This window comes from Rana temporaria, chromosome 5, assembly GCF_905171775.1.
Source record: "Rana temporaria chromosome 5, aRanTem1.1, whole genome shotgun sequence".
Lineage (NCBI taxonomy): Eukaryota > Metazoa > Chordata > Amphibia > Anura > Ranidae > Rana > Rana temporaria.
The window spans coordinates 102,729,537-102,753,741 of record NC_053493.1 but is presented as its reverse complement, the minus strand read 5'-3'; the positions used below and the strand labels follow the sequence as shown (position 1 = coordinate 102,753,741).

Genomic DNA, 24,205 nt, shown 5'->3' with positions numbered 1-24,205 from the left:
GCGACCTGAAGACGACTTCTAAGGCGACTTGCAAAATGACTTCTGTATAGAGTCGGCCCCGAAGTCGTACAAGAACCTTTTTCCAAGTCGGAGCGACTTGCGTCGCTCCTATTAGAATGGTTCTATTGACTACAATGGGACCTGACTTGTCAGGCGGCTGTGTCGCCTGACGAGTCGCCCCAGTGTGAACCGGGTCTGAGGTGACTGCCAGCAAGTGGTTACATTTCCCAGCAGCAAAAGATTAAAATCGTCTCAGTGGAAAGACTATAAAATTATAAATCAACAATTTACACAATTTCAATGCCAAATTCCTTACATGCTTTCATTTCAAATTTTAGTGATAAAGTCCTTTATAGTTAGTCATGAATAACATTGCAGTTTTTGATCTGTTACAGTACCTAGTAAAATGATAGCATATGAGTCAAGTCACACAGCCTATCACATGCTATCGCAGAATGAGGTTTCTCTCAAACAATGCAAAACTTCAAACATTTGAATTAAAACAGGATCTTTAAATATTTAATTAAGCCATGTGCTAACATTGTGATACCATGAACCAGCTATTAGCATTATAATGGCTAAGATAATGGCAATAGAAAAGAAAAAAAAAAAGACCTTCAAAAGAACATTTAAAGTACAACTATGGCATCCCAATATAAAAAAGAAATTGCTCTGTAGCACTTAACTACTTGCCTACTGGCCACTTTTACCCCCTTTCTGCTGATGAGGTGGCACTGACTGGCATCACTGATGGGCATCATTGCAGGGCACTGTTGGGGCTGCACTGGTGATCGGTGCCCTGATTATCTGTGCAGATCTCCCCTGTGAGGAAATGCCGCTAAATCGTCTCTCCTCTCCTCACACCATGTCAGTGTGAGGAAAGGAACGCCGATAACTGTAATTTCCTTGTTCACATGTGATCAGCAGTAATTGGATACAGCTCATCAGATGGGTAAAGAGCCTCATCATCGGCGCTTTATCGAGATCGTGGTGTGACATCGCGCACCACCGATTGCCACACTGCGCAGCCCCGCGTGCGCGCAAGTGTGGCTAGAGTGGGACGACGTCATATGGCACCGTTCTAGAATAGGAGCTCTATTTGTGGGGGAAAAAACATACATTTCATTTGGGTACAGTGTTGCATGACCGCGCAATTGTCAATCAAAGTGAGACAGCGCTCAAAGCTGAAAAATGACTTGGGCAGGAAGGGGGTTTAAGTGCCCTGTATTGAGGTGGTTAACATGGATCCTAACTTTTTTTTAGCTTTATCCTAGATTCAAAGAAAATTTGTCAAGCCCTGATTTAGGCATTGCCTTGCTTGCACTACAGTGAGATGAAAAAATGATGCAGCATTGTTACTGCTTATTTAGTCAGCACTTCATCACATCTAGTCCATGGTGCTTTCCAGATTGGCAGCACCATGTTTTTGGTAGAAACCCTCCCCACTGACCGCTGCAACGCCTCAGAGGGGGAACGTGAGAGACACAAATGAAAGAGGATTTGTTTTGATCAAGGTAAAGGAAGTTTATTTTTTACCTATTGAAGCCTGTGCATCCCTTTCTAACCGATTTGGGAAAGGTTTAGACTTTCATATAAGATTATTTATTTGTACTATAATTATTTATTTGGATTAGAACACCTGTCAGGTTTGTATTGATGTCTGTGCCCCCATTACGGAGATTCAACCTCTCCATTTGTCCTGTTTACTATCAGTGAAAGGGAAAGTAAAAGAAAAGCCCACATTTTGGATTGTCCCCTGAAAAATAATAGGAGGGGAAATCTTCCAATGGGGACACCCCCCTGAAAAATAATAGGAGGGGAAATCTTCCAATGGGGACACTAGTTGTGTATTGGCTCTCCCCCACCACTATATCATACCAGCTTGCATAAAAGGGAAATTAAGCCGTTATTGCACTAAAAGAGTTCAATATTACTGCTTCAGGCCCCGTACACACGACCGAGTTTCTCGGCAGAATTCAGCCAGAAACTCGGTTCAGAGCTGAATTCTGCCGAGAAACCCGGCCGTGTGTACACTTTCGGCCGAGGAAGCCGACGAGAACCTCGGCGAGGAAATAGAGAACATGTTCTCTATTTCCTCGTTGTTCTATGGGAGAACTCGGCCCGTCGAGCTCCTCGGCGGCTCCAGGACTGAACACGCCGAGGAACTCGATGTGTTTGGCACGTCGAGTTCCTCGGCCGTGTGTACGGGGCCTCAGACTTGCATAGCTATGATTCCAAGTGAGAATAGTTTTTATAACAAAAGTTACCGTTTTGCTATTGCATTGTATTTTATGTCCAATTAAAAAGTGTATGTGAACCCAACATCTATTTTTCAAATGCTTGGCATCATGTCTTACCGTTTACGGTTTTCTTAACTACCTCCCACCCACCATATAGTAAAATGACAACGGCCGGGATCCCCTCTCGTTCTGGGGCGCCGTCATATGACAGCGCCCAGTGTCACCGCTGTTGCGCCCTGTTCCTGGGACACAACGTGGCTCCGATCTGGGTAAAAAAGCCAAAGACGCGGCTCTTTAACCAGGTGATTGGCTGTGTCAAATCACAACCGATCATATGTAAATGTGGAAATGCAGTTTTTCAGCTCTCCTCGCCTCACACTGACAGAGTGTGAGGCGAGGAGGGATGATCAGCGGCATCTACTTGCAGCAGAGACTGTACAGGTAATCAGGGCACTGATCATCAGTGCCCCGATTATCAATGTAGCCCCACAGCAGTGCCCATCAATGATGCCAGTCATTTCTGCTTTTCAGTGCCTGCTCACCAGTGCCATCTATCCATACCGTCTATCATTGCCCATGAGTGCCACCTATTAGTGTCCAGTGCCGCATATTAGCGCCTCATCATCAGTGCCACCTAATCAGTGCCCTTCTCATCAGTGCAGCCTATCAGTGCCTCATCAGCGCACATCAGCAAAGGAGAAAAAGTTACTTATTTACACAATTTACTGACAGAAACTAAAAAATAATTTCTAAAATTTCAGTTTTTTTTTTTAACAAAAAATAAAATAACCAGTGGTGATTAAATACCACCAAAAGAAAGCGGTCTTCCGTCTAAAAAAAGTACAGCGTTGCATGGCAGCGCAATTGTCATTCAAAGTGCGACAGCGATGAAAGCTGAAAATTGGCCTGGGTAGGAAGCGGGTGAAAGTGCCCAGTATTGAAGCGGTTAAAGTCCAGTAGAAGAAAAGGCTAAAATGACCATAAACCACTGCCTCCTCTCTGCTTATAAACACTGCTTACGGTTTGTAAAAATTCCCAATGTATATACTTTTTTTTATCTTCTACGGAGCGATCATGTGACCATACAGCTTCAGCTCCCATGTGTCAATGAGTGGCTGCTGCAACTGGGGGGGGGGGGGGGGGGGGGGGGGGAGACTTCAATCCTCACCGACAACAGGGGAGCAATGGAAGCTGGTGGGAGGTGTCACGGCTCTGTGTAATTCAGCTGCGTTGTTGAGCTCATATAGAGAACTGGAGTCGAGATCATGTGACCGCTCTGAAGTAAAGTCACGTGAGGGAAAGGGGGGGAGGCAACATTTTAAATCTTGGTCACTTTGACCTTTCCTTCTACTTTAGGCAAATCTTCACGTGAATCTGTTGAAAAGTTTCTTACCCGAGATCCTGCCAGTAACACTTCCTTTTGTAGCCTGACAGCGCTTTGCCACTTCCTTGCAATTACCGGCAGGGGCGTCAGCTTGCCCTGCTCACTCCTTCCAGTTGGTCCTGTGCTGCCTATCTGGTCTATTAGATAGGCAGCTCAATGAAAGACTGAAGGACTTTTACTGGTCGGCTGACAACATTGCTTCCAAATGTGACAAGGGCTACTAGCCTTGTCAGCCTGCCACTAAAAGTGTGGTTACTGGCAGGATCTTCAGGTAAGAAACTCTGCAACCGATTCACAAAACATAGACTTTACATTCATTTGAAAGCCTTAACATGCTCACAATATACGTTATCGCCTAAAAGGGAACATTCAAAAAACGTTGCTCTTCTTGATCACAATGTACACGAGTTCTGGTCTTGGCTATAGGAACTCTTCTGAACACCATTTTTCTATATAAATAACATGTTGTAACATTTCTCTGTCACTTCTCATCCCTGAAAAGTGTTCATTCTATCTATTAATCTACTGACTACCCAGTTATATAAAAAAATCATATAAATCAGTGGATTTACATATCAAAATTGCTTAGTACAAAGGCCAGTTTTCGTTTCTGAATTGAAGCTTTTACTTTTTCCAAGCGTTAAGCCCAAGTCTACAAATGGTATCACTCACTGCATAGAATGTAGAGAACAAATCTTACAGATGCTCTTACCTGCATGTTTTCTCGTAGATCTGTAGCTTCTCTTATAGGCTGAATTGCATTCTTGAAAACGTCATCAATAGTCTTTATAAGCAAGGTCCTCATAGATGCATAATCCCTTGATTTTTTAGCCTTCCTAACAGAGAGACCCCGTTTATGAGGCTTTCCGCCACCTCTACGGTTTGTAATTGCTACATGGACAAACAATGATGTATGCAGCAAAACATCTCCAGTCAAGGATTGTAAAGGAACATGCCTGTAGCCAGGTTGGAGACATTCAAATGGGATAGTGTACTGTCCAATAAACTCATCTCCAATATAATCATCATCTAGCACCACAAATCGCACCATTGTCAGCTCAGGAAGGTTAACTTGAAATTCAAAGCTTTCATCGAAGATTGGATTGTCTCCATTTTGATGGACTGTTTTTGTCCTCTGCTCGGCACAGTCAGCAGGTATTCCATGTATCTCAACATACACATAAGGATCCACAACATCTCCTTTGGCTCCTGACCCTTTAGGCTTTGGAAAATGTTGCCCACTGATAATTTTAATGTGAAGAAGTTGAGGAGAAACTCCAGGCACAGAATCTTTAGTATTCGCACTAAAGAAAGATATTTCCTCGCGCATAATGGCAGGTCGTAGAACAAAGCCACAGTTTCCATTCTGGCGGAACCAGCCAATGTTTAAATCCATCATTAGTCCAGGAGTCTGGAAATTCATTGCAACTATTTGGCAACCACATTTCCAAAAATCTTGAGGGTTCATGTTGCTGGAGTCAATCCTCATTGGACTTGGGAAAATCCGAGAAAGGAACTTTTTGTTAAAGTTAACAAAATCACCAGCGTTTTCATTTGCATATTTGCCAGCAGCAACTTCATTGAAGGAGCAAACTTCCCAGTACTTTTGGTTTTGGAAAGATGACTGGAAATCCACGAACTGTACAGATTTACAAAGACTTACAAGGTCTGAAAGATCTTTACAAAGCTGAATTCGCTTAACAGGGACAATGGTTTGGTTATCTTCCCCTTCTTTGCTCATCCTCTGAGACATCTCAATACCCTCATCCTCATCTGTGACATCCCCCTCAAACCCTGAGCAATCAGGGGGAAGTTTTTTGGCCTTGATTAGTACTTTTCCTTTTAACTGGTCTGGAGATGGAAGATAGGAATTCTCAGCATTAGGAGGAGTGGTATAAAGTTTATCTCCCAAGATTTTTTTCATATGTTGAACCATAACTTTCTGTTGCTTAATAGAACAATGGTTTTCTATACAAAGAATCAATGGGAACTCCGATACCTGGAAGGCATATTTATTAATGACGTCAATCACACTGCGGAAGACAACCTGTGTTGTCATGTTATGTCCCGTATAGATAAATGGCTCATTATCTGGGCCATCCCAAACATCCAGTTCAACACTTCTGCATCCCATTTTCAGAGCACGAACATAACCAGAAATATCAGATGGACCTCTAAATTGATCTTCTATTAAGTAAGTATTATGTGATGAATTTATATAGTAATGGGACAAAGGTTGGGTCATGTCCTGGCACACTTTTTTGTGTTCTGGTTCAAAAATACTACAATCTGCAGAAATAAGGTAATTTGTAAATCCATCCAAAGAAAGGCATCCTTTCTCCTTGCCTTTAGATGGTTCATATTTTTTTATAATGTCAAGACTAATTTCCTCTGTTACTTGTGCCACACCTTGCTCAGCCTCCAAAAACATCATGAGATCCTTGGTGTCCAAGTACTCCTTATTGCTTGAAAACTGAACCAGTAAAAAGTAAATCTCCGGCCTTGTGCACAGTTCATGGAAAACTTCAATAAATTCATCTTGCGTCACATCACTATTTGTTTTTTCCTTGGATTTCTGTAATTCCTTAAATTTTAACTCAATTTTACTATTTTTAAGACCTGGGTTTAACTTTTTAATAAAGTGCACCGCTTTACAAATTGGTATATGGCCCATATTCTCCTCATCAATTTCCCTGAACATTTGTGTAAGCCAAGACATTCGCATGTTGTCCTGGAAACTTTCAATCATGTCAAGTGTATGCTTTCCATATGAGATTAAATAACGTAAACCGGTTACCCAAATATTGGCAATGTCAGCAGAGTTTGCAACAAGATCTAAGGACTCATAATTTTCCCCATATATTATAGAGAAAGCACAGTCTTCTGAAATCTGGTCATAAATTCCATTGCTACGAAAAATATCGGTATTTTTTCCAGTTCTGACTTCTTTTACAGATTTAATGTCAATTTTTGCTTTTTCACAGTCTTTCTTTGAAGGCTCCCACCTCAAGGACTGCATGTCTGCATCCAAAAGGAAGTACCTGTGGTAGATTCTAGAGTTGGACCGGACTTTTTTCAGTTCAGATCCTTCGACCATTGCATTGATACAGTCACTTGCGCTGCTGATCTTCTTCTCGGCTGGCATGCTACTAAATGATACCGTCTTCTTTCTTTCTCGTTTCTGCTTGCTGGCATCCTATGAATAAAAAAAATATATATATATATATGAATTCTTAGATACTTTTGGGTCTGCTTTTAGGAACAGTATTAAGTGGTATTACTATTTATGTCCAAAAGAGCCTAGGTCAGATTAAAGGATATTGGGGCCCTATGGTAGGTAGTTGCCTTCCTCCCTATACCTTGATCTGACATCTGACAAGAATGAAGTATTTGGGCCCCTTGGAAATTCACCCGGCCCTAAACATGTGACCCATATAATAGGAATCTGTTGAAACAGAAATTTAACAACTGCAATTAAAACATATTTCTGAAAGTGCAAATTAAATGCAGTTTTTTCTTTGCCCCCTATCAGGTCAGACTGACCCCAAAACAACCATGCACATACCTGTTGTCCTAAGACTGAATTTTGGCATGCTTGTTTTGGGTCAGTGACTCAATACACAGCAAAGATAAGAATAGCTGCACCGGAGCATGCACCTTCAAAAATGGGTCAACAATGACAAACACCATATTTACATTGGAGTGTGATCCTTTTAAAGCCCAACTGTAGTTGACAAATGAATAAACCAATAAAGTTTGGCTACCTCAAAACACCAAGTGGCGAATAGCTTACTGTAGATTTTTGTTTCTGTCCCAGCAGAAAACGCTCTTGCTTGCCTGAAGGATGCATCTAAAGACTGCTACCATTTGTATGAGAACAGTGGTCCCTGTAAAGTGGGCCGACATGCATGCACTAAGTCACCACTACAGTGCTTCAATTAGGAAAGCTTACATTGCCAGTTGTATATAGAGCTGTAGTGGAGAATTTGTATTCCCGGTGGTTAAAGTAGGGAAGCATGCTCACAAAGTGTGCAGTGGTCTTTAGATGGTGCCTCCAGAAAGGCACTGGACTTTTCTTCTGGGACAGTTTTGACAGTCAGCTCTTTGCAACTAGAGTTTTGAGGCAGCCTGACTTCACTGGTCCAATTTTTAAAACTGCAATCGGCCTTTAAAAGGTATCAAATAAATACATTTGCCAAGTTAGAACGCGATTTTAATTTGTTGTCCATTTCATCCAACACAGGGATGTTTAAAAACATCACACTACCAGTTTTTGTTTATATTTTATTTTAAAGTGGAGGTTCAACCTATAAAAAAAATTCTAACATTGCATCCAGCCCAGTTGTGCATATAAAATGACACTGACCTTTTTTTTCCCCGTAGATGGCGTTTAGCCGTGGAATTCACCGCGGCTTCCGGGTAGGGAATCCCGCGGGAGTGGGCACTCGGGTCGGCTCGGCTCTATTCGGCACCTGCGCACCGGCGCCAAATAGAGCCGAGCCGACCTTCCTTCGGGAAGTCGTGACGCGCTGTGTGCGCCGTCGTTTAGCATGTCAATCAATTGGCATGTCAATAGGAACGCCCACTCCCGCGGGATTCCCTACCCGGAAGCAGCGGTGAATTCCACGGCTAAACGCTATCTACGGAAAAGAAAAAAGGTCAGTGTCATTTTATATGCACAACTGGGCTGGATGCAGTGTTAGACATTTTTTATAGGGTGAACCTCCACTTTAAGTACATACACATCTGCCGTTCTCAAAAACATATCAAAAGAAACTATTCAAAACTGTTCAGTATTTACTAAAATGTATTATCTTCAATGAAACTCTGTACCAACTATTAGGCTGGATTCACACTTGTGCGGTGCGAATTTCAGCTCTCTTATCTCTGCAGAGAGATAAGAGAACTGTTCAGCAGATCAGCTCAGTTTTAGATGCGAATTTGCAGACCTGGGAGAGGGGAGGGGGAGGGGGGAAGTGTATTGAGCTGAAAGAGAAATCTTGAAGAGAAATGAACACATCTGCGAATTAGATGCGTTACCATAGAAGATAATGGACCTAAATTCGCACCTGAGCCGCACCGCAATGACTAGAAAACGCACACATTTTTTCGGCAAAGCGCAGTGCGAATGCATAGCACATATGTGAACCAGCCTCATTGAAATCAATGTATTTTATAATGTTATGCAAATTTGATGCGGTTTAAGCCGCAACCAATTCGCATAGGTGTGAACCCGGCCTTAAAGTGAGATGTAAATGTAGTGAGAAAAGGTAAAACATCTATCACTGACTGCAAGAAAATAGATAAATCAATAAAGAAAGTTAAACAAGGATAAAGATATATTAAATGACAGAGTAATCATTGGTTATCCGTATACCAAACCAAATCAAATGACTAGTATTTATCATTTCACAAATTCATCTAGAAACGACATTACATTATACATATATTACAGAATACACAACTATTCAAATCAGCCCCTGTCTCAGAAGAGCTTACAATTAGGGCCCTTTCACATGGGGCGGATCAGTAATGATCCGCCTCCGTGTGTCCGTAAAGCTCAGCGGGGATCCTCCGTAAAATCCCTGCTGAGCCGTCGGCTGACAGGGCGGTCCCCGCACACTGTGCAGGGACCGCCCTGTCTTTCCTCCGCTCTCCCCTATGGGGGGGATCGGATGAACACGGACCGTATGTCTTCTGGGGTCCCTTTGGCAGCTGTCGTGGCTCCTCCCCGCAGCAAGTACACACAGACATGCGAGTGAGCTCGCATGGTGTGTAGCTGTTACGGGTGCGCTCCCGTGATACAGTAGCGGCCATAGCCGCCGCTGTATCACTTGGCCCCGCCCCCCGTCATTGGATGTGATTGACAGCAGCGCCAGCCAATGGCTGCGCTGCTTTCAATCCATCCACTGCAGCCAATCAACGGCCGGGCTTCGACTCAAGGAGGATGACGGGGGCGAGCACGGGACTTTCGAAGGGTCAGGTAATTAAAACGGGGGCAAACAAGAGAAGAGAAAACAAAGGCGCACCAGCCTAGTGTATTACCGTTAAAAGATTTTAATAAAAGTAAGCAGTAAGGCTTGATCAACATAAGCTGCAATGAGAAAACATCGAACCATGACTGATCATGGAGAAAGTGAAGAGGGTCACCGCCACTGACGCGTTTCGAAGCTCAAAGCCTCTTCATCAGAGCCCAGCAGTGTAAAATGGGGGCTCGGGGGGGAGGGGGGGCGGCATCATCTGATGATTTTTCACCTTAATGCATAAGATTTCTTTACAACCCCTTTAAGAGAACAATATCCGTTTCCCAAGATATACAGTGGGGAAAATAATTATTTGATCCCCTGCAGATTTTGTAAGTGTGCCCACTTACAAAGAAATGAAGAGTCTATAATTTTTATCATAGGTGTATTTTAAATGATAGACACATAATATCAACCAAGGCAACAAAGGAGGGGCTCAAGTAGAAGCACATTAAGGCCATGGAGTGGCCTAGCCAGTCTCCAGACCTTAATCCTATAGACAATTTATGGAGGGAGCTGAAACTTTGAGTTGCCAAGCAACAGGCAAAAAACCTTAGGCCTCGTACACACGACCGTTTTCCTCGACAGAATCCATCAAGAAACTTGGTGGCAGAGCTTTTTTGCCAAGGAAAACGATCGTGTGTATGTTTTTCATCGAGAAAACTGTCGTGGAACTCGATGAGAAAAAAAAGAGAATAAAGTTCTCTTTTTCCTCGTCGGAAGTCTCAATTTCCTCGTTGTGTTCCTCGTCGGGCTGGTTTTCAACGAGAAACATGTTCGTGTGTACGCTTAGAAACCCGCACATGCTAAGAAGGGTGGCGCCAGTGGAATCAAGCTTCCCCTTTATAGTGCTGTCGTACGTGTTTTACGTCGCCGCGTTTGAGAACGACGAGATTTTGTCTTGACAGTGTGTACGCAAAGAAAGCTTGTCAAGGTTCTCGAAAAGGCCTAACAAGGAAAACAAGGTTTCATTTACGACGAGTTCCACGGTCGTGTGTACGACGTCTTAAGGATTTAGGCTGCTTTCACATTGGGCAGTGGAGGTGCGGTGACGGTATAGCCGCGCTATTTTTAGCGCCGCTATACCGTCGTATTTACCGCGATATTCGGGCGCTAGCGGTGCGGTATTAACCCCCGCTAGTGGCCGAAAAAGGGTCAATACCGCGGTTTCCCATTGATTTCAATGGGAAGGCGCAGTATAGGAGCGGTAAACACCCCGCTCCTATACCGCTACAAAGATGCGGCTAGCAGGACTTTTGGAGCGGTCCTGCTACCACACCGCTTCATTGTGAAAGCCTTCGGGCTTTCACATTGAAGCCTGCAGGGCATGATTTTTTCATGCGGTATAGCAGCGCTATTTTTAGCGCTGTACCGCATGAAAAACGCCTCAATGTGAAAGGGGCCTTAGAGAAGATCTGTATAGAAGAGTGGACCAAAATCCCTCCTGAGATGTGTGAAAACTTGGTCACCGTCTGACCTCTGTGCTTGCCAACATGGGTTTCTCCACCAGGTACTTAGTCATGTTTTGCTTGGGGATGAAATACTTATTTTACTTACTAAACTGCAACTCAGTTTATAACATTTGTATCCTGTGTTTTTTTCTGGATTGTTGGTTGTCTATCATTTACGATATATCCAAGATGAAAAATGATAGACCCTTCACTTCTTTGTAAGTGGGCAAACTTGCAGAATCTGCAAGGGATCAAATAATTATTTTTCTCACTGTACATAGTAATAACAAACTACATTTCTAATAACTCATTCTTAGAGAGTTTCCGAAATCTGGATATATACTGGTTAATCTCTTATGTGCACTTACACATTTTCCAAAGTAGTCAAAAGTGACAATGACATAAAACATTATGTACTGATGGAAATATATGATACATCTAGTTTTCTTGGGATATAAATCTCTAGCCCAGAACTTTATCATGCTGTATTAAATACCTACCATCGTAATGTAAAAATAGTCTGTATCAAACTCATAAAACATAACACAAATCAAATGTGTTCAAGCTGAGGTGGCTCTTCTAAATCTGGCCACAGACATTAAGGAGACCACAACAAAGTTCATCGACTCTGTCAACCTAAAGTATGGCATGTAATATTTCAGGATTCTTTGAAAAAGCACTTGAAAGCTGCAGCTGTCGGTCTAGTCGGGAGCCAGGAGATTTAGTAGTAACACACTGTGCTGTGACCAGGCTCCATCGGCTAGTCTTGTGCCAACAAGAAAGTTAAGACAGGACAAGGACAAAACAGAGAACACTGGAAAACATTTAATACAAATGTTAACCAGTCAAATAAAGACTGCGATGCACAAGGAAGCTGCATCATATACAGCGTAATCTGTGCTACTATTAAAGGCCAGATTCTATAGCCAGATAGCCAAAATAAACTAGAACAAGTGCCTAAGGGCTAGTTTACACGTCATTCAAAACATGGCTTTGTTTTATTAAAGCTCTCTGAACGCCAGTCAAAGCTCCTGCCACCAAATAAAATGGCTTGCTTACAGTCCTGTTTACACCTTGCTTTTGCTTCGATGAGGCTTTGGTGGGGCTTTGATGAGGCTTTGGTGGAGCTTTGGTGGGTCTTCGATGAGGCTTTGGTGAGGCTTATGCGAGTTTTGCCATAGACATCTATGGGGGCTTTGAAGACGCTCTGAAGCACAACTTTCTACATGGGGGTATAATTTTTGAAGTAAAAGCAAGGTGTAAACAGGACTGTAAGCCAACGATTTTATTTAGTGACAGAGGCCTTGACTGGCGTTCAAGCTTTAACAAGAGGCCTTGTTTTGAAGTAAGTGTAAACTATCCGTTAACGTGTGTTGAAGCCGAAGCAAGTGTAAATGAGCCCTAACTTTTATGATTGATTTCTGGTGAAGTAAACATCCCATAGTAACTTAAAGTGGGACTAAACAGAATTCATGAAAAACTGCAAGCAGGCAGCTCTTTATTGCAGAAGAGACATCCTAAGTCTCTTCTGCAATAACAAACATTTACCGCATTGCTGGCAGTCTTTTAATGATTGCACACTACTGTAAGCTGGGCATGTGCAGCTCAGAATGCATTCCCGGCACACTCCAACTGCGCTGGAATGATGGACGCCCATGCACATACTCAGGATAAAGTCATCTTTCAACCAGCCAATCAAGAGGCCAAAAACCAAGCCACCAGAAATATCTGGGGAGAAGAGGATAATGGTCAACAAGGGATTTAACCACCACATCACTGGAATGGGAAGGGCCAGTGTTGCTCCTCTCCCCTAAACAAAATGAGCTGCTGACCCTTGCAGTATGGGTGTAGTCCCTCTGAAAGGGACAATTTTAGATTTTCCTGGAGTTGGGCTTTAATACCAATGCCAGTGATGTCAGTCAGATGAGGTATACTTAGAGACAACTATACAACTTTACCAGTGTTACATAGGGTTGCTTAAAGTGGAATTTTAGTCAGAACATTAAGTCCCGCTAGATCACTTTATACTGGAACATTTTGCAGGTAAAATATAAAAAAACAAGTGCTTATACTGGTTAAAATCCAGTAGTACACTGTCTCAATCTGCTCTGCACACGCTCAGTTGCGCTCTGTTTTTAGGCACTGTGTCAAATGTATTAATCATACAACTATAGCTGCACCAAGTGAACCAATAATGGTGATAAGATGCAACCTATATAGACAAATTATTATATTATATCTCAACAAATATGCTATTAATCCTTAGTATGTGCTCAAAAATTGCAACAATGCCCATAAAGTGTCCATCATATTGACAGAACCGGGATTTTCGTGTTTACACAGACAGATCCCGGTTCTCGCTCTCTCACGAGCGATGGCGCCCGCCTGATGGTCATCGCGCATCAGCTCCGGGGGGGGACCGCTTTGGGCACGCGCACCTGCTACAGCATCTTAAAGAGCCGACATACAGCTACGACAGCTCGCCCAGGGGAGCCAACCTGCCACAGAATAAAACTGTGGCGGCTGGTTGGGAAGGGGTTAATTGAACAAGCCGAGGCTAGAAGCTGATTGGTTCCTTTGCAGAATTGAACCTGATTTTTCACTCTTCTGCTTTAGCAAATAAACTCCTATGGATGATACAGCACTTTTCCCCTTTGTAAGGGAAGGGGGGCCAAGTAGCTCACTTTCTTCCACCAGCAATCTTCCCACAGGTTCAGATATAGCAAAAGAAAGAAAAAAACCTAGAATCATATGAATGCTCACTCACATTAAAAGGAACACAAGCTTGAACCAGGAACAAGGCGCTTATGCATATACGATAGCAGCTCTGACTGCAATTAACAATCCACAGCGCAAGCCTTGCTACACATTCAGAGGCATCTCTCATCACAGTACATGTCAGCGAGATGATGTCACTTCCTTCCAGTCTGCCCTGATGTGGTGTTTCGTCATGCTGATGTCTGCAGGGGGCGCAACTATGTCAAATTGGTAGAAGCTGATCTGCTAACAGTCTAAGGGTTTACTGCTTTTCAGGGGCTCTGGTCTTCACCAAAATGGCAGCCTCCAGCAAGAAGAAACAGGAGCAATGCTTGAGCCAAATTTACAGCACACACCAATTTTGGTAGCATGATTATTAATGTGGAATGTAAATTCCTTGCTAATCAAGTTGTTATGGGTAAAGTTCCACTTTAATGTGTTGCTATGAAACTCAGCATGGATACAAGATAACCCCATCAGTATGACACGTCATATGGTTTCACCTTCTTCGGATCTATACTATAGGGTCCTTTCACACGTGCGGACCGTTCGTCCGTTTTTTCATACGTCCGTTTACAGACAGCAATGCTTTCCAATGGGATAGCGTACGTTAGCGGATGAGCAATCGCTAACATCCGTCTCCGTTAAGCTTCGTTTTTTTGAACGGAAGAAAACCCTATTTTTCTTCCGTCAAAAAAACGGAACGGACGAAAAACGGATGTTAGCGGACGATCCGTTTAACATCCGATCCACTAACATCCGTTTTTCATCAAAATATGTAATAAAAATAAAGTTCTAACAAAAAAAACGGATGAAAAACGGATGAAAAACGGATGACAACTGATGAAAAACGGATGACAACTGATGAAAAACGGATGACAACTGATGAAAAACGGATGACAACTGATGAAAAACGGATGACAACTGATGAAAAACGGATGACAACTGATGAAAAACGGATGAAAAAACGGATCAACTGATGATAAAAAACTGATCAAAAAAACGGTCCGCACGTGTGAAAGGACCCTAATGATCTTGAAATGGTTAGATGTATGCAACTGCAGACAGATGTTATTAACTGGATAAGGGAGGAGAATAAAATATATATTTGTGTTTCCAGGCTTTTGTGGCTGCCTCTAGTCTAGAATGTTGAGGATGTTATGCCTGGTATATTTGCAATTTAGAATGTTCAAAGTAAGAAAGGATATATAGTATGGCACAGAATATAAAATAGAAATAAAAATGAGTCTTTATTGTCTACAAAAGAAAAAAAAATAGTCCTTGAAAATATATTGTGAATCCAGCAGATGTAAGCAGTACATTTTCTTTACATTGAAAGATAAATGGCACCGGCATGTTTGTAAAAACTTGTCAAAGTTGACCGTGACATTTTACTTTAGATTCATCTCTGTATCTCCAGAATCATGGTCAGAATCTAGCAATGAGTATTTCCTGCTAAAACAAACCCGTGGCAATGTGTGTAGCATTCTACAGTGCTTCTAGAAATGCATAAAAGGGACCTAAAGGGGCGTGGAAGAATGTTCATATGGCTTAAAGAGTGCTACTGAAACCCCAAATTTGAAGCATTCTGCTGAGCATATTATGTCTGGCTCTTTAGGCTGGTCCCATTGTTTTAAGATACTGGAGTGCTATACAAGTAAGCACAGAGTTACTGTGGGAAACATGTCTACCTGCTATCGTTTGGCTACCATCATGTGGTGTTTTTTAATGCTTTAATGATTTAAGAATAAAAGGTACTTGGTGTTCAGACATCAATTTCTTCCTTGCACTTGTACACTGCCGGCGAGCCGAGGCGTGCACCCGTAGGAGTCCCTTCCCCAGCTCGCCTGTGCACCGGTCTCTCATCACCAACCTAGAGCGGAAGTTTTCATTTTCTGTTGTCTGGTATACAACATGTGTGACCATTTTAAATCAGCATTATAGAAGGATCTATACAACCGACATGTTATATGTTCATATACAGTATATGTGTAATTATTGTTCTGGTGATATTTAGACAACAGTCTTAAAGTAGAAGTTTGGTATATATAAAAAAAACATGCACACTCAAACTCCATGCTGCAACATCAGTCTAATGCTGCTCTAAAACCGAGAACTGAGCAATCACATGACTGCTCAGTTCTTGGTCTTCTCAGAGTGGTGACTGTCAGTCACTGCTCTCCGCTCTGCCCCTTCAGTGCTCAGTGCTCTGCCCCGTCAGTGCTCACTCCACCGGGGCTGGAGAGAGGGCAGAAGCTATTATCAATCAGGTGGATCCCGACACTACAGTCCCGGTCCTTCCAGGAACTTGGAGTGGCTCTGCGACATCAGCCGATTGTGGGCTTTAGCCCATTGTGGGCTAATTCTGGGTCATAACGGAACAAAAGTAAGTGTACTGCTTTAAACCAAAAGATTAGTGTAACGGTCACCACTGTTTACGACCTTCCATCCCATCCACGACAGCTTATCGACACTCCAGCCAACAGGACCTGATCCATATCAATTCCCCAGAATCAAGACGAGACACAGCTCTGTACTTGTTCTAAATGTAATGACACTTTAATGGTTTCTTCTCAGCTTTTTATGCAGTTACAATCATGTGACAGTATTCAAAGGGACAATGAGATCTCCACCCCCCTAATCACACACCAAGGCTAATTACTGAACATTCCTTCATTAACAGCATAACAAACAAAACACCATCACACACTGAGTTCCCTAGGCAGACGTTCCGTCTCCGCATACAGCTTGACACCTATTCACACCTCTGAGCATCAATAGGCTTTAGATAGTGTTATCACACAATTAAAGGCCTTTCAAGAGCCAGCGTTATTTAACATGTTAACAGTCTTCACAGAGAGATGAGTCACTATTGACTGGTTGGGTCACAATTAACCAACAACTTGCAATCTCTCAAGATCCTGCCATATGGACTATTATTAATATCCCATCTCATGTAATACAAGAGTTCTTAGGGCTGCTGGCACAGGAGTATCCCCCATCCCTCAAAAGTCTCTGGGTGTCACGGGTCATCCTGTTACAATTAGTACAGCCAAAAAAAGTTTTGCCCATACTACTCTTTTAACGCATTAGCACAGCAGAAGAGCCATAAAAGACCTCAGATCTCACATTTACACTTAAAAGTATTTAAAAAAATAAAAAAGTAATTTTACTCTTCCACAAAATAAAAAAATGGGCCCTTTAAGGCCGGAAGTGACGTTTGACGTTGCTCTGGTCACCCAAGGGCATAGAGTCGAGCGGAGGCCATCTTGCCCTCACTCAACTTCCTGCCCAGCCTTCCAGCACATCGGATCATTTTCGCTGCTACCGACGTCTCCGGTAAGCAGGGAAACTACCACGAAGCGGCATGAGGGGGGGTCACACCTCTCCCACCACCCATAAAAGTGGTCCGCAGCGAATCTGCTGTCAAAATCACTTTTATCTGAAAAAGGATCGCCCACTGTGTAAAAATATACCTGGGTTATGGCTGCTATCTGCTGACAGAACCATGGTATATAACGTCAAAGCAATGACGAATATATACAGTGGGCGGTCCAAAAGTGGTTAAAAGGAATTCCTTGTGGACTCCAAGGTCCCCAGAACTAGTGTCCTTATTTCCCCTCTATAGCTTTTCTGGGGACAACTGAAAATGTGCGATTTTCTTTAACTTTCATTTTGGATGATAATGCTAAACAGGACTACTAGAGAGGGTGAATTTCTAAAGGGGGCACACACACACAGCAATAAATATCACAAGCGTTCTAATCCCTCTGCACTTTATCCAAAACTAAAAAAAAGTTTTGCCTTTACTTTAAAGCGGGGGTTCACCCCGAAAAACAATTTTTTAACATTAGATTGAGGATAATTACGGGAAGCACAATCGGGTGTTTTTTTTAAAATCAATGCAGTACTTACCGTTTTAGAGATAGATGTTCTCCGCCGCTTCCGGGTATGGTCTGCGGGACTGGGCGTTCCTATTTGATTGACAGCCTTCCGACCGTCGCATACAGCGCGTCACAAGTTGCCGAAAGTAGCCGAACGTCGGTGCGCAGGCGCCGTATAGAGCCGCACCGACGTTCGGCTTCTTTCGGCAACCCGTGACGCGCTGCATGCGACGGTCGGAAAGCTGTCAATCAAATAGGAACGCCCAGTCCCGAAGACCATACCCGGAAGCGGCGGAGAACATCTCTCTCTAAAACGGTAAGTACTGCATTGATTTAAGAAAAAACACCCGATTGTGCTTCCCACAATTAGCCTCAATCTAATGTAAAAAAAATTTTTTCGGGTGAACCCCCGCTTTAAGATTGGATGTCAGGCAGGCGATTGGAGAAAAAAAAAAATCGCCAGAAACTGGGTTGCAAAGGAGGCTGCTTGTCTGTCCTGATGAAATCGCTCCCTCTGTAGCCACATATCACCCTGACCTTGCTAAATCTTGATGGCCAGCGACAGGAGCGACATCTCGCTGACTCAGCTACAGAGCGAGTAAATCCAGAGAGACAAACTGGCAGCCTTTGAATGATCACGCCAATGGACGACAAAGCAGGATCGCTAGAAGCAGTCACCTATCTAACATCGGTAAATTAAAAAGGGTGTCCAGAGGGTGTGTTTGGATTTAAGTGACAAAATCTTCTGCATCATACATTCTTAATAAAAAAAGGTCATTTGTTAACTGCGTCTTTTAAATGTAAAAAAAAATAAATTTAAAAAAAAATTCTATTAGTAATGATGACATGCTCCCTCTGGTTTATATTAAAGTAAAATGCCCTCTTTTACAATGCTTTAGGAATGCTCGTCATATTTCACGCTGCAAACAAACTGCAAATGCTTTTCCAGTATTTACAACAAAATTCTTTTTAAAAGCCAGATGGTAAAATTATCCCGTCCCTATTCTGTAGAATACAGTGCATACAACCTAAATGCATTAGGATGGACTGAAATACAAAACTATTTTTTTATTTATTTATTTATTTATTTGTTCACAATTGTAATACAATTTCTGTCTTCATCTTAAAAATGTGCAATCAGAAACCAGATTGGGGGGGATTGCTAAAAGCGGTTTTCTAATTATGTAGTTATGGTTTACAGCACATCAAATGCTCATTTCATTATGAAAAAAAACTCCTAGATCTCACAGTGTGCATTGATGTGTGTCCTGATCATTACATGGTAAAGGAAGGAGCATACAGGGAAAACAATCAGAGATGTACAGGGAGAGCCAGAGGGTCATGAAGAAAGAGACTAAATTAATGAAGATTATTGACTGTTTATTAGGCTGCAGAATGGTTCTGTCCCTTGTAGTTAGCAATGACACACACAAAAAAAAAAAAGCAGCATCAATACAAGAGAACCAGCAGGGCAATTGATGGAGAGATTTGACAGCCAGTGGCAAATGCCCCGTCTTAATTCCAAAGCCTTGTACACACGATCGGTTTTTCCGACAGGAAATGTGCGATGACAGGTTGTTGGCGTAAAATCCGACCGTTTGTATGCTACATTGGACAATTAAAAAACAAAATAATACAGCGCTAATAATTAAACCTGTGAGAACTATATGTGAAATATATAGCCAAAAAAATTAATAAAATTTGTTTGTTTACTATGGTATTTTAGTAATTAATACTGGCAGCTTTTCACAGATATTTTTTATATTCAGTTTTTCACTGATATTTAATTGAATTTACACGTTAGCGCAGTGTTTTTTTCTGTTTACACAGAGAAATCCCCTTCCATACATTGGACAATTGTTGTCGGATTTTCCAGACAAATGTTGGACGGCATGCTTTCAAATTTTCCGCCAACAACAGTCTGTTGGCGGATTTTCCTGAGCGTGTGTACGGACAAATGTCCAAAGTACAAAACACGCATGCTCTGAATCAATGCTCACCAAACACAACATTAGCAGAAGGTGCTCAAAGAGTGGCGCTAAAGAGCTGAAAAAACACGTAGTTTTGTGTTTGTTGGCCGACAATTGTGTGCTGTTTGTATGCAAGACAAGTTCAAGGCAAACGCCCTTCGAATAAAAGTTCTATGCTTTGTCCACGGAAAATCTGATCGTGTGTATGCAAGGCTTTAGGCAGTAGTCTCCAAACTGTGAAACTTTGCATGCCTGTATCTGGCCCTTGGGGCACAATTCCACCAACTGACACCAATGTTGGAGCACCATTCCCACTATTGACACCATCAATGGAGTACTATTCTTCTCATTGATATACTGAGAACAATGGGGCACTATTCCTCCCATTAGAACCAATAAGGAGGTACTGATGCCGGGGCTTTTTTATGCTCCCAATGGCCCTTCTAAAGCCTGAACGACAGTAAACTGGCCCTTTGCTTAAAAAGTTTTGAGACCACTGCTCTAAGGTTATGTTTACACTATCCATATGCTAAACTGATTGGTTATAGGGTGCAGCCTAATGTCCGTTGTGTGTTGGCACCTTGTGTTTTTACAAAGCTATTTTATTAGTGGTGTAATGCTTGGTGCCTTGAAAGTCTCACTTCACATGTTTTTTATACTGTTTAAATTATTTGGGATGTGCCACCACCTTCAATGTCTTTTAATCTAATGGAGGCAAGGATTCATTGTCAATAGAGAAGAGTTAAACATTTTCTAATGGGGACACCCTATTTGGGCGACATGTGTGACGTGTCCAAGATCGGAATTCACCTCAATTTGGAGAGATTGCCCCTCATTTACTGTTGAATGTACAGAACAGGAAATTAAGGGAAATCGCCTTACATGCAGACAGCAAAAAAAGGTTTTTTTTTTTATCCCTTCTCTACTTTATCCAAAATGAAAAAAAAAGGTGGCTATACATATACCTAAAAAGACACATAAGCCACCCATAGATAATTTTTTTTTTTTTTACACAGTTGGCAATTCTTTTTTCAGATAAAAGTGGTCTCTGCGGCAGATTCGCCATGGATCACTTGTATGAATGGCAGGTTTAACGAAAAAAAAAAAAAAAAAAAGACTTGATTATCAATTTCACATAATTGAAGTAGATGGGGGAATCCTCTCTGCTGAGCCTTTGTATTCTTACCATGGGGCAGTGGAGTACCAATGGGAGGGGCGGTCAGGAGATCATAGATTGAGTCATAAAAGGTGCAGCTTCATGACTATTTGAAGAGACTGCCGGTGCCGGACAGTATCGCCGGCTTCATCAGGCTTACAGGTCAGGTGTAGGGTCCCCTAGGTAGTACAGATCTGGGTGTCCTCCGGTCTGTGTTGGTCAGTTGGGGGGACTTGGTGCTCGGGCTGGGCTTGCAGTGTTGTAGGGAGGGATGTCCCGTGACTGTCCCTACCACAGCCCGAAACCCAAAGCCATGCTTAAATGAGGCTCATTGTGGGCAGAGGAGGAGAGGCGAGGTAAGAGCACTGGAGGGGGTAGCATCATCTCCACACTGGAGACACTAAATACCAACCTATCTACACAGCATCAAACTACACCCACCACCCATCATACACCCAGCACCAATCATACACCCAACCTACACCATAGATGTGCGCAGGGGGCGTACTGGGCTTCCCCCCGTGTTTTGCCTCTAGTATGTGTATGTATGAATGCGAGTTAGGGACCTTAAGCCTCGTACACACGGTCAGACATCCGACAAACTTTCCCTTGGATTTTTGTCCGAAGTGATTTGTCTGGTCACACCCATAGCATACACACGCTCTGACTTTTCTGAAAACTTTTCTAATACTTTCCCAACATCACGTGGTTTTTCTGCTCTTTATCGCCACCCTTTGGTTAACTTCTGCTATTGTTGGTTGATTTTAACATTGGTTCTGGGCATGTGTGTTTGTACTTCGGACAAAAGTCCGATGGCTTGCTGTACACACGGTCTGACTAGGCACCATCGGACTTTTGTTGTCGTAAAGTTTGTCCGTTTGCAGACCGAACTTTTTGTCCGATGAAACCCAAAAAAGTTGGTCCGATGGAGCCTATAAACGATCGGACAAAATTGAAAACTTGCAGATTTTGAAGTTTGTTGGCCGAAAGTCCAACCGTGTGTACGGGCCTTTAGAGTGTAAGCTCCTAGAGGGTAGGGACTGAATGTACAATGTATATGTAAAGCGCTGCCTAAATTGACGGCGCTATACAAGTACCTGAAATAAATAAAAACAAAAAAATTCATTCACTAAAGCTACAGAGAAAGACGTGTGTTTGAGCTTTGAGATGCTCATCCTAATGCAATAGGCTGCGCACACCTATGCCCAGTACCCAACCAAAACACAGCACCCATCATACACTCAGCCTGGGTGATTAAGCGGCGCCTGTCTAATACAAACACCCCCTGGGTATAATATTTACATAAATTTGCATTTATTGTTCATTTAAGCATGCCAACTCTTGCAAAGTAAACCTCATTTCTAAGAGCCGTGAATAACCAGATTTAGTAAGGTATAGGCCAGTGATGGCGAACCTAGGCACCCCAGATGTTTTGGAACTACATTTCCCATGGTGCTCAACTACACTGCAGAGTGCATGAGCATCATGGGAAATGTAGTTCCAAAACATCTGGGGTGCCAAGGTTCGACATCACTGGTATAGGCAATACAGCATTAATATTTTCAGTAGTTTTCATGGTCAGTTCTGGGCAGTTTATTCAGTGGAACAAAATGAACTGCCGTTTGTGTTGGTAATTTAGGTTGAGTTAAGCGAGTTTAATTCTTGGTAATCTTCCAAATACTTTCAGGAGGTTTTTAGAACCTTCAGAGGAGGTTCATAGCATAGAAAGCGATATCTTTACAACAAAAATATAGTCACCAAGTTGTTACAGGCATAATAAAGGAAATCATAGGACTAATTTTGAGAGTGTTTACTCTAGACTCATTTTTACATATATGCACTTCCAGAGGGAAGAAATAGATTTTTATGGAGTGTGACCTCTTAAAAAAAAAAAAAAGTTGCGGTTAGCACTTTTATTCTCTATGTATAACCATGGCAGAGCGGCTCAGCAATGTTAAATTCTCAGAAGGTTAAGTGTACAAGAGAATATATAAAATGTAAGAATTTATTGGAACTACAGAGGATTTTTAGGAATGGTATATCTCAACACTATCAACAAATCTTATTTTGTCATTTTAAAACGTATAAAAAAGTGCTCTGTCATGAATGTCATATATGCAAATCCAATATTAAAAAAAAATCCGATGCCACATTTAAAACCTTTTGGGGGGGGGGGGGGACGGGTACCGGTTTGACAGGTACCCGTCCTTAATTCCGTCAGATCTGGCCACTGTGAGGTTCATCAGAAGTTCGGTCCCCTTCTCCTTCCCCACCACCGGGCCATTCAGAAACCGCAACGTGCTTTGCGCATGCGGAGTTGGGAATCGGCTTTGAAACTGCAAAGCTTCACAGTCAGTTTCCTTTAGAGCAGTGGTTCTCAACCTGGGGGTCGGGACCCCCTCGGGGGTCAAATGATAATTTGCCAGGGGTCACCGAATTCTGGGCTATTCCTGAAGCCCGCACTACTCTCCCAGACTTGTTGCAGCCACCCAGCAGGGCTGTCCCTGGAGCCTGTGGCTGCCCAGCTGGGTTGTTCCTGGAGCCCACGGCCACCCACTCAGCCTCTTCGCAGGTGCCCATTCAGTTCATGGCTGGGGCAGAGACTTGAGGTAAGCTGACTGGTGAGGAATGTGAAGTGGGATGGGCTAGAGGAGACCCCATCTCCTGATTTTGGCATAGGTGTCACTGCTGCGAGAAACCACAAAGTCAGAGACACAGTGAAGCCAAAGACACAGTGAGTGTGATTATAGTTGCCATTAAAAGGACTCAGGGAGCGCTAAATGTCTGTGGTTTAGGCGAAAATTACTTGTCATGACTTGGGTGCTGACAACCAATGCTACAAAAATAATTTTACTGTTAGGGTTCCCCACAACTTGGGAAATTGTATCAAGGGGTCCCGGCACTAGAAGGTTGAGAACCACTGCCTTAGAGGCTATGGCGGCTGCAGCACCCAAAAACCAATTGAATGTGCCGACATTGCTGGATTCCAGGCCAGATAAATGTCCTAATATTAATAGTCAGCAGCTACAGTATGTGTAGCTGCTGACTTTTCATATTGTTTTTTTTTACGGTTTAAATAAGAGTTCACTTCAATAAGAGACGAGCTCCATAAAAAAAAGTCAGTCTAATCAGTTGATATTGGGGTTCCGGTTTTGAAGTAAATACATCAGCAGCGTGAAACAGTATATAAAACTGATTATATAACATATCATTAGAAACAAGCTGTTACTAGAAACATTCCTTTCTGATGTGCAGGAAATATTTTATATTGTAAATACATGATGGATGCAAATACCAGATCTCAAGAATTTCAGCCGCAACCATTTTCAGATTTCTAGAA

General features: G+C 42.5%; 1 protein-coding gene across 1 annotated transcript in view; it reads right to left on the bottom strand.

Moving 5' to 3' along the window:
- The window catches only part of PLCL2 (phospholipase C like 2), a 252,138-nt gene that overhangs the window by 86,197 nt on the left and 141,736 nt on the right, over positions 1-24,205 (bottom strand). Inside the window, exon 3 of the mRNA XM_040352956.1 lies at positions 4,337-6,820. Within this exon, the coding sequence (XP_040208890.1) occupies positions 4,337-6,820 (2,484 nt within the window). The remainder of the gene's footprint in view (positions 1-4,336; positions 6,821-24,205) is intronic.